Source organism: Epinephelus fuscoguttatus, linkage group LG9, assembly GCF_011397635.1.
Source record: "Epinephelus fuscoguttatus linkage group LG9, E.fuscoguttatus.final_Chr_v1".
Taxonomy (NCBI): domain Eukaryota; kingdom Metazoa; phylum Chordata; class Actinopteri; order Perciformes; family Serranidae; genus Epinephelus; species Epinephelus fuscoguttatus.
Window position 1 is genome coordinate 25,432,964 of NC_064760.1, and position 12,296 is coordinate 25,445,259.

Consider the following 12,296-nt stretch of genomic DNA (forward strand, 5'->3'; position numbering starts at 1 on the left):
ATTGTGATCATGGACTTTCGTTGCTCTGTTCTAGCTGTGTTTACATTATGTTTATGTAGTTTACCGTGCTGTAACATTGCCCCTTTGGGGACATTCAAGTTTTCTAAGTCTAAGTCTGTCTCCCCTTAATGATAATGCTAGAAAATGTATGGGGAAAGAGGGAGGGATAGGTAGTTGTAAAACCATGTACAGAGGAGAATAAAAGCTCAAGGACTAAAGGATGATTAAATAAATGAGCTATTGAAACAGCTGCCATAAAGGGACAGTTCTCCCCCACATATCAAATACATATTCTTCCTTTTACTTGTAGTGCTATTTATCAGTCTAGATTGTTTTGGTGCAAGTTGCAGAGTGTTGGAGGTATCGGCTGTAGAGATGTCTGCTTTGTTTTGAATATAATGGAACTAGGTGGCACTCGGCTTTTGGTGCTCAAAGTGCCAAACTATACATTTGTCACTCAAGATAATCCACAGACCTTGTTGTGAGCAGTTAAATGTAGAACTATTCTCTTTCTACCTAACTACACCCACCAACTGTATCACAGAAGGAAGTGTGCATCTATTATTAGCTCACCTAGCACCCTCTGAGCTAGCTAACGTTGCAGCTCAGCCGAGGATGGCATTGATGTTTGTATGGTGCATAATCAAAAGCGAGTGCTTCCTGTCCATGAGTAGATGCAGGTTCCTGTTGCATGTTGATACATTTGGCAGGTGTAGTTCAGTCGAAGGAATCTGGTTCCTACATAACTACTCACAACAAGGTATGTGGATTATCTTGAATAACCGGGTCATGGTTTCTGCAAAGAGACATTGTTGTTGAGTTTTTCGAATGTATTTTTTCATGCTTTGAGCACCACAAGCTGAGTGCCATCTGGCTCCCTTATATTCAAGACAAAGCAGACATCTCTACATCCAATATCTCAAACACTCAGCAACTCACACCAAAACAGTCTAGACCAAAAAAGCACTACAGGTAAGAGGAAAAATATGTATTTTTGTTTTGGTGGTGAAATGTCCCTTTAAAACCAGAAACAGATGGCAGAAAATCCAGGACTGAGCAGCATCAGTGCATCTAATCAGGTTTATTTAGGCCTTATTCGTCTATAGCTTCAACAATTATTTGACGTAACAGGACCAGGTGTTGAACATATATGTATAATAAGGCAAACAGTGTTGTTAGGAAAACTTTATTTAGCCTTCTTAACACAAACATCTTCATAGAAAAGTCACATCCTCCAACGTTCACAGGCTTTAAACGGTCGGTTCACCCAAATTACAAAAGGCAAAACAAAATACAATATTTTCTCACTAAAGTCATAAATATCTTGCCACAGTTTGAGTTTTATTTAACTGAGGCTTCTCTGTGGTGCTCACAGCTTTGACAAACACTTTAAAAAATGTAAACAGTCAGACTCTTTCCAGAAACAATGTCCTTTGTCACTCTGAATAATCAACAGACTTCACTGTCAACAGTTTTTGTTGGGACTACTTTCTATCAGAGAAATAGTTCGAATGAAAACTGTTCCCACTGTGGTCTGTGGATTATCAGAGTCACACAGGACATTGACTCTGCAAAGAGTCTGGCTGGTTATATTTTTAAATATTTGTCAAAGCTGTGAGCACCACAAACAAACCTCCATTTACTTCCATTGTTGTGGGTTGGGAGCAGAGTAATCAGAGACGCTATCTTCAAACCTGAACAACTTCCATGTCTGTAGACTGGTAGAGGTGAGGGAGTATTTATGTAATTTGGGTGAACCGACCCTTAAAGCTTTCTTTCAAGACAAATACATTTAACACACATACCTTAATACACTGTAGTTGATGAATCTAGTTTAAAATGTCAATGAGAACACCCCAAGATTGTCTGTTATGAAACAAAAAATTAAAAGCAATAAACTGTAACAGGCCTCTACTGATTTGATTTAAAGCAGCCAGCAAAATGGTGAAAATCAAAAGATTACATGGAAGTCCACTAACTGATCGGGAGTCACAGCAATTACCAACTGTCTGTACCCAGCTGAAAATACCTAGTTTCTCATTTCTGCAAAGCTTGATGAAAGCAAACATCCAGTGCTTTATTAGTTTGTATCATCTGGAAAAAAAAGAAAAACACAACATGTGAGGATGTGTGGCAACCAACAAAAGCTTGTCAATAAATATCCAAACTATGAATCCACTAAAAAAAATCTATACTGAAGCACTTACCATCAAGGCTGAGGGTCTTCTGCATCAGCCTGGGTGCAAGCATCACGCGGCGAGGATACAGTGAGGCTAAAATGAACAGGGGAAAAAAAAAAAGTAATTAGAGTAATCATCCATGACAGCCTTGCATGGAAAGCTACAGATGCACCTTTGAATCAAAAGTCCTTTAATCTGTGTCTTTTACCTCTCTGACAGTCAGGGCGGCCGCGCATGCGGGTGCCCTCGATGACAGTGCCAAACTCGTCCACACACCAGCAGTAGCCGGTGGCGTGCCAGCACTGCATGGGCTTGTAGCGGCCCTGCTCGTCACACTGGGGCTTGTAGGAACCGATCTTGGAGGGTCCGGGTGCTGCCTCCTGCTGGCATTTGGTCAGAGGTGCAGAGGCTGAGGGAAAGAGCGGAGAACACTGGGATGTTAATGGGTTGTTCAGTGTTAATAACTGGTGACTGTGGCAAACTAAAAGTAGGAGTGATTTTGGGGATACACACTTATTTGCTTTCTTGCCGAGAGTTAGATGAGAAGATCGATACCAGTCTATCTGTTCATTTCATGCAAAGCTACAGCCGCTTAGCTTAACATAGCAAAGGTAGTGAAGGTAACAAAATGCACCCACACACGTTAAAGCTCACTTTGCTTACTGGTGCACCGAAAGCGCTACATATTAATAAGAGTGGTATCGAATGAGAGCAGTAATAATCTTTTCATGTAACTCTTTTCCAGAGAGTAAAAAAAACGCATTTCCCCAAACTGTTCCTTCAAAGCAAGGCCAAATCTTTGTTTCAAGTTACACCCTGTCCTGTGTTGCAAATAACACTTGTGATAAGAGAGATGGTCTCACCCTTTGCAAGACATAACAACCTCTTTTATAAACGCTCCTAAAACTCGGTAACAGTAGCAAAAACAATATCCTGAAGGCAACTGTTAACCTTTCTGCACCAAAATAATAAGAGCTATGGTAAAAGTTATCTTAAACAAGCCTCTGGTATGCATCTGGTAAAATCCTGATGGCCAGACTCTATTTTTGCTCAGATCTATCTTACATCAAGTGACATATTAGAGCCATGGTCCTTACTCCCTTTACTGGGAGTGTAAGAAAACCAGCAGCCACTGTCACAGCCCCAGTCTGGATTAAAACATCAGCCACACTAGGCTTGGGTGGTATCAAGGTATTATAGTAAACCAGGGTATTCAGAAATCATGCAAGTATGATTTTCAATACAGTTAAAAATGCACATGCTCCTCTCTCTGTTAAACTGATACAGAGATGCTGTATTAGGCGATGTGCTGTAATGCACGACACTCGCCACCAGAGGTCAGTCTCTACTGGTGGAACAGGCGGCTGAGCTGAGAGATGGCAGTTTCAAGTGGTGGGGATAACGTTACAGGACTACTTTAAAGAAAAATGCCTTTGCCCCCGTTTGGAAATATTGCAGCAACTGCCATTCTACAACCACCATCCGCATTTCATCTCTGTTCAGCCGATATGTCGGTATCTGCCACAGGAGCAAGTGTCATTGGGTCCTCTGGCAAAAAGGACCCTTATTTTCTATCTATTCATACTTCTATGGGCCCTAAGTATTAAAATCCAAAGACTTGTCTCAGATGACTTATTGTTTATTAGAAACACAGCATTGTAGGCTAGACGATGACATCATGCTACAATGACTGCTATTACCAGTAGCTCACCCAAGCTTGAACAACACACTCCAGTGTAAAGGAAAGAAAGTTGCACTAACTTGGTTCAGCTGTTGGGGGAGCAGGCGTCTTCTGGGCCATCTGGAAGATCAGCCAGTAACGCATCCAGGACTCAAAGCTCTGCACAATACAAAATGTAAAAAAAAAAAAAAAAAATCACTGACTAATACTATTTATTTATTTCTTAGTTTCAGTAGTGTCCATGCAAATGCGCGTGAGCCCTTACCTTCCAGTCGGTCTCATTCACGTGCTGCTTCATGCCCTGCAGGTTGGCCAGGAAGGTCTCGTTGAACTCCGGCAGCTGAGAGTCCTCCTGCGAACATAACCAGAGCTTAGTGACAACACAACATCAGTAATGAGAGGACAAACAAGATGCGGAGTGCAGCATACCTGAAGGAGCTCCTTCAGCTGTGCCTCCACGCTGACAACAGCCTCCTTCAGTTTCTGATGAGAGGGAACAGAGGAGTCAAATAATTCAGTATATTAAATTCATGTTGTAATGTATTTATTTTTTATAAGCTATTTAGGAAAATATTGTAAGTCTGAAACAAGTTTGTTGCCACAGAGAGCTAAAAGATTTTTATTCCCAGGAGGCAGGTGTGAACCTACAGTCAGGGGTGTCTTTTTGGGCTTGGTGTTGGCATCTGCGTCGAAGTCCATCAGCAGGGGAAGACTGTTCATGGGCATGTGCATCCTCGCTGGGGCCACGGCTGTAAACAAAAAAGCATATTAATTAGCAAAGAAAAACAAAACAAAGAGAAATGGCATTGAAAAAAGTGTAAAAAAGTGCAAAATGAATTTGGGAAGAGAATCTGTTCACTTTTACTAACAGCTAATAAAAAAGAACGAGTGCTTTTCATCACAGCAACTCCGGATGTGTTGAATACTGGTTAATATACAAAATCATGGTAACTCTATGTGACACTTCTTGGAATGATAAGATCATGACAAGAACAGCAAAGAGCCGATTCTTCCCCCTATGAGTCACCAGCAAAACTTTCATTTCTCTGTCCTCAGCTCAAGTTCCTTAAAGCAAACTCTCACTTCCCTGTCCACCTCCTTATTCCTACAGCCTCCTCCTCCTCCTCCTCCTCGTCTGACGAAGACTATTACTCATTAATGACACATCCCTACTGGGACCATCCTGCTTGATCATTTTGGACTGTAATGCCTCTTTTTACCCTGGGATGAGCGGGTCAGCTGTCGGCCCAGTTTGTCTGAGTTCCTCTGCAGCGAGTGGATCTGCTGCTTCTGGTTAAACACCATGTAGGCGGTGAAGACCTGGCTGGCCAGCAGCAGACATGCTAGGGTGGTCAGGCCTGCGATCTTCAAGGCACGGCTGTTGGAGCCCCTGAGAGAGAGAAATGAAAATGATAAGCGAGGATAAAGCAGCAGGGGAGAAGGGATTACATGACACACAAAACCAAAGTCTGACTAAAATTGAGATGTTAAATTATCCAAAAACTTCCAAGGTATTAAATTTGTCTGGGGGGGATTTCCTCAAGTGCTGTTTGGGCATTTTTAAAGCAGATGTGAAATGAGCTTGGCACACAAAAAAGCCCCATATGTAAACAACAACTTTGGTATTAGACATATTCAAAAAAAACAAACAAAAACAAATAATCATCTCTTCAAAGTTATGATAATGTTACTTAAAGTCCTGAAGACAAAAAAATACAGTCAGCCTTTTCTCATCTGCTCATAATCAGCCAATGGAATGCGAGCGTCACTTGTTACCAGGCAGACAACTTCTCCTGACGTTATGAGGAAGTACATCCAGCAACTATTTAGAGCTTATTTAAGAGGTATAAACAAGTGTAAAACTGTATTTTTCATCATAAATAGGTCAAAACTGTACACTCACTTATTTCATAAATAGTTGCTACAAGTGAAACTACAAAACAAAGTCCATATTGCCTACTGTGTGTAAACAATGTCATGAAACAATATCTAATTGGTTTTTTTTTTAGTAAAATATTAGTCTGTTAGCTCTAATTTATCTTAATAGACTATTATTAAAATGAAATAGGCCTGCAGAAAAATAAAACAGTCAGTGATGTGAGGTAAACAACACACCTTATTTATCACTCACATTTTTTTTCATACATTAAAAACATGTTAAGTTGTAACACTCATGAATTATATATATTTTTATGCTGAAATGTTGAACGCTGGCTAATATTTTTCTTTGTGGTAAATTATTAACCAATGGTATGACAGCATCAATAGTTGCTAGGCAGATGTCTTCTGTAAAAGAGTCCAACTGAGGGTTGCTGAAGATGCTTTGAAATACATTTAATGCAAAAACAGTGTGTTAACATGTAAAATATTGGAAAGCACTTATCAGATGCAAAGAAAACATTAGACTTCAGTATCATATCATTAAGGAATAACAAAATATATAAGCACAATTAAAAAAAAAAAAAAAGAGTTATTTCTGTACATTAGCTACTAAACTTCACTAAAAGTTTTAATTGTGATTATTTTGTGCTCATTTTAATGAGCAGAGAGAGCAGAGATTAGCAATTGGAGCCACCACTGAGCAAACAGCTGTTGTTTTGAGTATAAATTCATAAGACAGGTTCCTCTCACCCTCTGGGTGCTGCAGGAAGAACAAGGACTTCTTCGCTGCCCGACAGACTCCCAGTGGCCAGGGGAGCACCTTCTGCAGGTTCGGCCATCTGTCTTGCAAGATTTTCCTCAACTTCTTCAAAGCAACAAACTGGAGAGACTCCGGGAGGTTGGAACTGATAAATGGTCCCAGAAATGAGGAAGGAGTACCAGACAGGTTCCTCAGAAAGATGAATGGATGTGGAAAGTCCCCTGTCTTTAAAGCGCAGTGGGATGTGGCTCAGTGAGGCTGTGAGAGGCTGCAAGCTGTGATTGGTCAGATTATTACACCATCACTTGTTGATAGAGGCAGACGATAGAGAGGATTGCTGGGTTTCTATGGCCTGAGTTTCATCTAACTATTTCTACTGTATGATTTTATCTATTGTTTTACCAATTTTTATCTAACATGGTCTTTTTAATAAATATAGGTTTAATAATAACCCATTAATCATATTTTTAGTAGCATTATACTTGTATTAATTCTTAATAGAGATACTCCACTAGAGAATAAACTTAATTTGTAAAGTGCTTTTCCTATTAGCAAAGTTATAAAGTGCTTTATAGTGAAATAAAAATAAGCAAACAGTAAAGCAAAACTAGAATATCAAAAGTACATTAGTATTAGAGCAACACATATCTACTGATACTAAAATGCACCTTTATTCTGAAACATTCGTCAGTATTAACCATGCAAACATGAACTGTGTTAAGTATTTTTACTTCTACTATTCAGTATTATTTCTCACTGTAACAGTTCACCTTTATTTATGTTGGCCCCATACTTCCTGGAGTAACATGGGCCGACTGCTCCCTTGGTACATTTTGGTGTTTTCCCAAACACGGAATTGAAATTTAAAACACATGAGCAACATGTAAGTCCACTTTGGGTTAGGTGAAACATCAGAAGTATATTTTGTTGCTGAACTGTGTAATTTTGAAAATGATTCGGGTCATTTGCTTCTTGAAAGTACCTCATTGTGAAGTGAAACCAAAAGACCAAGCAATCAAGCCAGACGGTGACGCATGTTTCTAGAAATCTCTGCACAAAGAGAACCTGCTTGCTTTGAATTCAGAGTGACACTCAATTATACAAAAGTTTATCGGCTGTCCTCTCCCCTCCATGGAAGAGCTGTACAGTTCCTGCTGCCTTGAAAAAAGCCCAGAACATTCTGAAGGACCGATGCGACCCAGGACAGCATCTGTTTGAACTGCTGCCCTCAGGCAGGAGATACAGGACGGTTAAAACAAAGACAAACAGCTTTTATCCAAAAGCAATAACTGAATAAATGCAAGGTTTGACTGTGGAAGTATGCTTGAGTGTAATACCTTTCGATTTGTGCAACAGGCTGAACACCCTGCGTGTGTGTGACTGTTTTACTCGTATTTTTTTACAATACAGTTTGCTTCTATAAGCTCTTTTTTTTTACTTATATTAGCACTGAGGAGGTTGCATTCAATTTTGTACATGTACAATGACAGTAAAGATATTCCATATTATAATAAACAGGTAGAAATTCAACTAAGAAAAGAATGGGAAAAAAAGATCCAACTACTGAAAAATACAGTGGTGTTTTATTTGCAAATTAAAAAGCACCGACAATATTAGTTACACTGTAAAAATTATTGACAACAATTACAAATCTTTATCATACAGTCCAGGAGATTAGTACCATCATTGCTGTTATGTGTTATCACTTAATACTTTATATGGAGAGATTCAGTACCTGTGTACAATAGTTGGCAGTGAGAGGACATGAGAGGAAACAATCTTAGCGACACACCTCCGCACAATGACGTGACCCGACCTCCCCTCAGTACAGCACTGACATTTCACACTATGGGAACGGGCTGATGGAGAGTGTAAACCCAAACACATTCAATAATTTAGGTCTACCGAGGGTTGCGTACCTATTATGTACATTACAAAGTCAGGAAATAAAGGACCAACATGTGCATTGTTATTACATCAGAACATTGTACAAAACTATTGCAATAAGAGCAGCTTTTTGTTATCTATGCTTGACATCTAGTTGCAGTGGTAACACCTTGACCGACAACCAAATGTCTTGTGTGGTTTCACTGGGCATACTGTTGGTTTGCCTGGCAACTTTTTCCCAGAGACAGCTTGTTTTTTTTCTCCCCCACCCCAAAAAACCTTAAAAATCATCTAATAAATGAAATAAAAACAAAATTATAAGACAAAATATACAGTTTCGACAAATAAAAGCCAATGCTGAAAAACAGATTTGAAATGCACAATCTTGTTCTGTACACTATGTGAATCTCTACGACCAGAGTGTGGAACTAAACATACAGTAGCTAGCTTATGATCTTCTTCACAGATTGTAGTAGGATGCATTGTGTTAGTGTGCTTTCCAGTAACCTGTATGTTCAGAATCCATGTTCACTTGAGTGCCTTAAATATTGTGCTTTCAACATCTATCCCGCTGTTCCTGCTTGAGCCGCTTTAATGGTCATGGAACTGACTACGGAGGAGGCTGAGCCGAACAGTTTACACAAATCAGTCTTCTGTACACCTGGCCTATATGAAAGAAAACTGAGCTAATATGGTTTAGTTTTGGTACATTCTACAATAATGCATTGCCATCAGCATTATAGAAACGTTAAAACAAAGTCTGAGAAAACATAAAACTTAAAAACAAAAACAAACAAAAAAAAAGAACCCTCAAAAGTCCACATGGTAATATTTTAATGAAGATTCTGTCCTGGGCACTTGTAAATGCGATAACTAGATTCTACCAAGGCCTATCGAGTGAGGCTACAACATGCAGCCTGAGTCAAGACTCCAGATGTCCCGTTCTCCTCTCATACAAACACTTACACTTAACTTACGTCAAAGGCATTTGCAACCAATGTCTCTCTGTCAGTCAGGCTCTCATCCATTTTATTCAATGTTATGTCGCCTGTTTAAATGTGCGCCAAACACCGAAACTCACAGCTGGAGACACAGGTGATGCTGTTCATCTCTTCCACTTGTTTTCCCAGAGCTGAAACGATGAAGACTGCTCAAGCTTCAGATGTTTTTTTTTTTCCTTCCTTTTGATTTTTCAAGATGAAGTTCATGCGAAGAAGAGAAGGTTTGATTATGGAGAGCAGGGATGTGATTATCAAACACTGAAGGTCCCTCCTGCGCATCGCTGAGCCTTTCCTTCTTCTGCAAGACACAGCGGAGGCCGGCGTTACGGCGTCCATTGTCCTGGTTTGTCCTGCAGGGGAGTAACAGCATCTCGAAGCTCAGGGAAAGAGGGTAGCGCTATCTGAAAACAACTACGCTCTCTTCTTGCTCACCGTCCTCAGAGTCCCTGTTTGTTTGAGGAAGATCACAGTTAAGTTTTGAGTTCTGGTTCTTGATTTATTTCAGTCTCGTTCAAAACTATTTGGGATCTTCGATATTTCAGGCCACTCGGCCAGAGTCTCCCCCCCCCCACCCCCAGCAGGGTGGAGCAGTGGTTCAGTGTGTGGAGCTGTGGTCTCCCCCCAGTGGTGCTGCTACCTGGTGTGGACCAGCTCTTCTCGGAGCCAGCTGGGCAGCGGCTGACCCATCCTGTAGAGCAGCTTGGACAGCTCAATGTTGTGATCCCTATAGTACTCCCTGAGGACACTCTGGGACTGGAGGAGACACAAGGAGGTAAGATGGAATTAGAGCTAAAAAAAAATACTCTGCAACTGTGAAAATTAAAACTATGATGGCCAGATGTCAGGTAGCTGATCATACCTCAGGGTCCATGTCAGGGTACCTGCGCCCTTTACTCTTTCCCAAACACTTGGTCTTTCCTCCCTCCAGCAGCTGACACCAGAAGCCTTTCTTGGGGTCAAACCTGTACACAGTAGACACATAATAATGTATTGTGAACCAGAGTCCACAGGTCTGATTTTCAGGTCCTGCTCCTGAACCTCCACTACAACAAGTAATACTGCCCCTGCCCTGCCACCCTTACATATGTTAGCTCTGCAACCTGACCTGACCTGCTGAAACAAGATCCGCTGACCGACCTGAACCCGCAAATCCTACAATGACTGTGTTGAAATAATATGGTTCAGCAGCATGTTTAAATTGATCATTTTGGGACATTTTATACATGTGAAACTATGCAAATACAATTCAAATAAATATATTTATCTTATTCTCATAATATTGTGCAGCACATCTCTACAGTTAATGTGCCTGTTGGTAATGCACCTAATTGAAGCAGCTCTCATATTCCAGCTGGCTCAGAAGACAGCACTATCACGACAAGTCAGCAGTCAGAGGATTAAATCATTAAGACATCAAGATTATTATTTGCATTTTATTTCAATGTAATCATCATTCAACACCCACGATCTGATCTGTATTTTCCTTCTTTACCACAGAACTGAACCCGGAAATAAAATGAAGATAAAATGCCACCTACTAATCACCTTCTTTGTGGATCACTGGTCACATACCTGCAAGTACCTGTCCTGATGCAGGACTCTGTCGTGAACTACAGAATACTTAGGGTTCAAATATACTGTTTCCAATTACAACCTTCCTATAGGTACATCTAAAAAAAAGTATTTATTTATGGCCATTTTGTGCTGTTATTAGGTAGCCACCGTAGAGAATAGACCAGAAACGAGGGAGAGAACAAAGCAACAAAGTTCCCCAGGTGGACTCAAACCCCTACAGGAAAGCCTTACAACAGACTAATGGTTTCTCCTCCCTTCACTCCTGCTGGATGAATAAAACCAAGTCCTACATATTTGCCTTTTTTTTAAAAAAAATTTGCTTAACATCTGAAACAATTTGTCTGAAACCGGTTTTGTTGCACACACGTGGTAAAAAGTGACAAACAACGACTAATGTAACCTACAGAGACTAAAGCTATAAATAAATCTGTAAGTTACTGCACCATACTCACGCTAGGATCTTGTGGTAGTTGATGATGTTGGTCAGGGCCAGATACTTCTGGATTTTATCCATGATTGAAGCAGGCTCAGTCTTCAGCATCTGTCCATCCAAGACTAACAACTGGGTGAGACACAAATAGTACCCAAATGTCAGAACGGGAACAGAACAGTCTGGTATGTAACAGCTGCGAATCATATCACATCATCATCACGATCATTTTACAAATTTAAATGTTCCTAGTTAAGAAATTTTTTTTTTTATTACACAACGGCTCCCTCAAAAGCTCAAGTCTGACTTAAATTATCTGCTAATAGACTATACAACCATATATAGATATCAATTTGGTCAACAGGAGCTTGTTTTTCGGAGACTGTCCCTAAAGGGCAGCTCCTGTCTCTCAAGGTCAAGTGGATTTAACACACAAGCAAGCTTCCTTTTCCCCAAACCCAAAACCTGCTAGCCACCCATAAAGCTCACTTTACACAAGGGGGAAGTTTTCACATCCCACTGACGCTAACTTGGCTGCTCCGAAATACTTCACATTGGTTCATTTACTGCGTACAGCCCACCACTATGTGCATGAATACACCCGTAGTACCTGGCTAGAGTGGTAGTAGTTAAGCCAGCGCTCCAGGTGGATGGCGTACCAGCCTGGCACCAGACATCGATTCTGGAGGACCCGTAGTTTGACTGGCGCGTCGTGGCCTGCGGTGATGACGTCGTGGAAGGAGTATTTCAGTGCCACCGGGTCATCGTGGGCTCTTTGGTGCTGGGCGAAGAGAAGTGAGGAGGGTAAGTCTAAAATAAACTCCTAATCATTAGGGCTGTACCAAATGTCTTTTTTTTTTTTTTTTTTTTTAAATACATTCAAAGCTTCTTTTGAGGTTTT

General features: G+C 40.5%; 2 protein-coding genes across 2 annotated transcripts in view; both read right to left on the reverse strand.

Moving 5' to 3' along the window:
* Positions 1–1,170: 1,170 nt before the first annotated feature.
* cd74a (CD74 molecule, major histocompatibility complex, class II invariant chain a) lies at positions 1,171–6,710 on the reverse strand. Its single transcript, XM_049585658.1, has 9 exons — positions 6,493–6,710; positions 5,082–5,251; positions 4,510–4,610; positions 4,291–4,344; positions 4,127–4,213; positions 3,942–4,020; positions 2,389–2,589; positions 2,208–2,273; positions 1,171–2,094 (listed from the first exon to the last, which is right to left on the reverse strand). The coding sequence occupies exons 1-9, from the start codon at positions 6,579–6,581 to the stop codon at positions 2,081–2,083; spliced, it is 861 nt and encodes a 286-aa protein (XP_049441615.1). The 5' UTR covers positions 6,582–6,710; the 3' UTR covers positions 1,171–2,080.
* A 1,353-nt stretch (positions 6,711–8,063) lies between these two features.
* The window catches only part of ndst1a (N-deacetylase/N-sulfotransferase (heparan glucosaminyl) 1a), a 51,369-nt gene continuing 47,136 nt past the window's right edge, over positions 8,064–12,296 (reverse strand). The window contains exons 12-15 of the mRNA XM_049585813.1: positions 12,006–12,176; positions 11,418–11,527; positions 10,250–10,352; positions 8,064–10,143 (exon numbers count right to left, since the gene is read on the reverse strand). Of these exons, the coding sequence (XP_049441770.1) occupies positions 10,024–10,143; positions 10,250–10,352; positions 11,418–11,527; positions 12,006–12,176 (504 nt within the window). The 3' untranslated portion in view covers positions 8,064–10,023. The remainder of the gene's footprint in view (positions 10,144–10,249; positions 10,353–11,417; positions 11,528–12,005; positions 12,177–12,296) is intronic.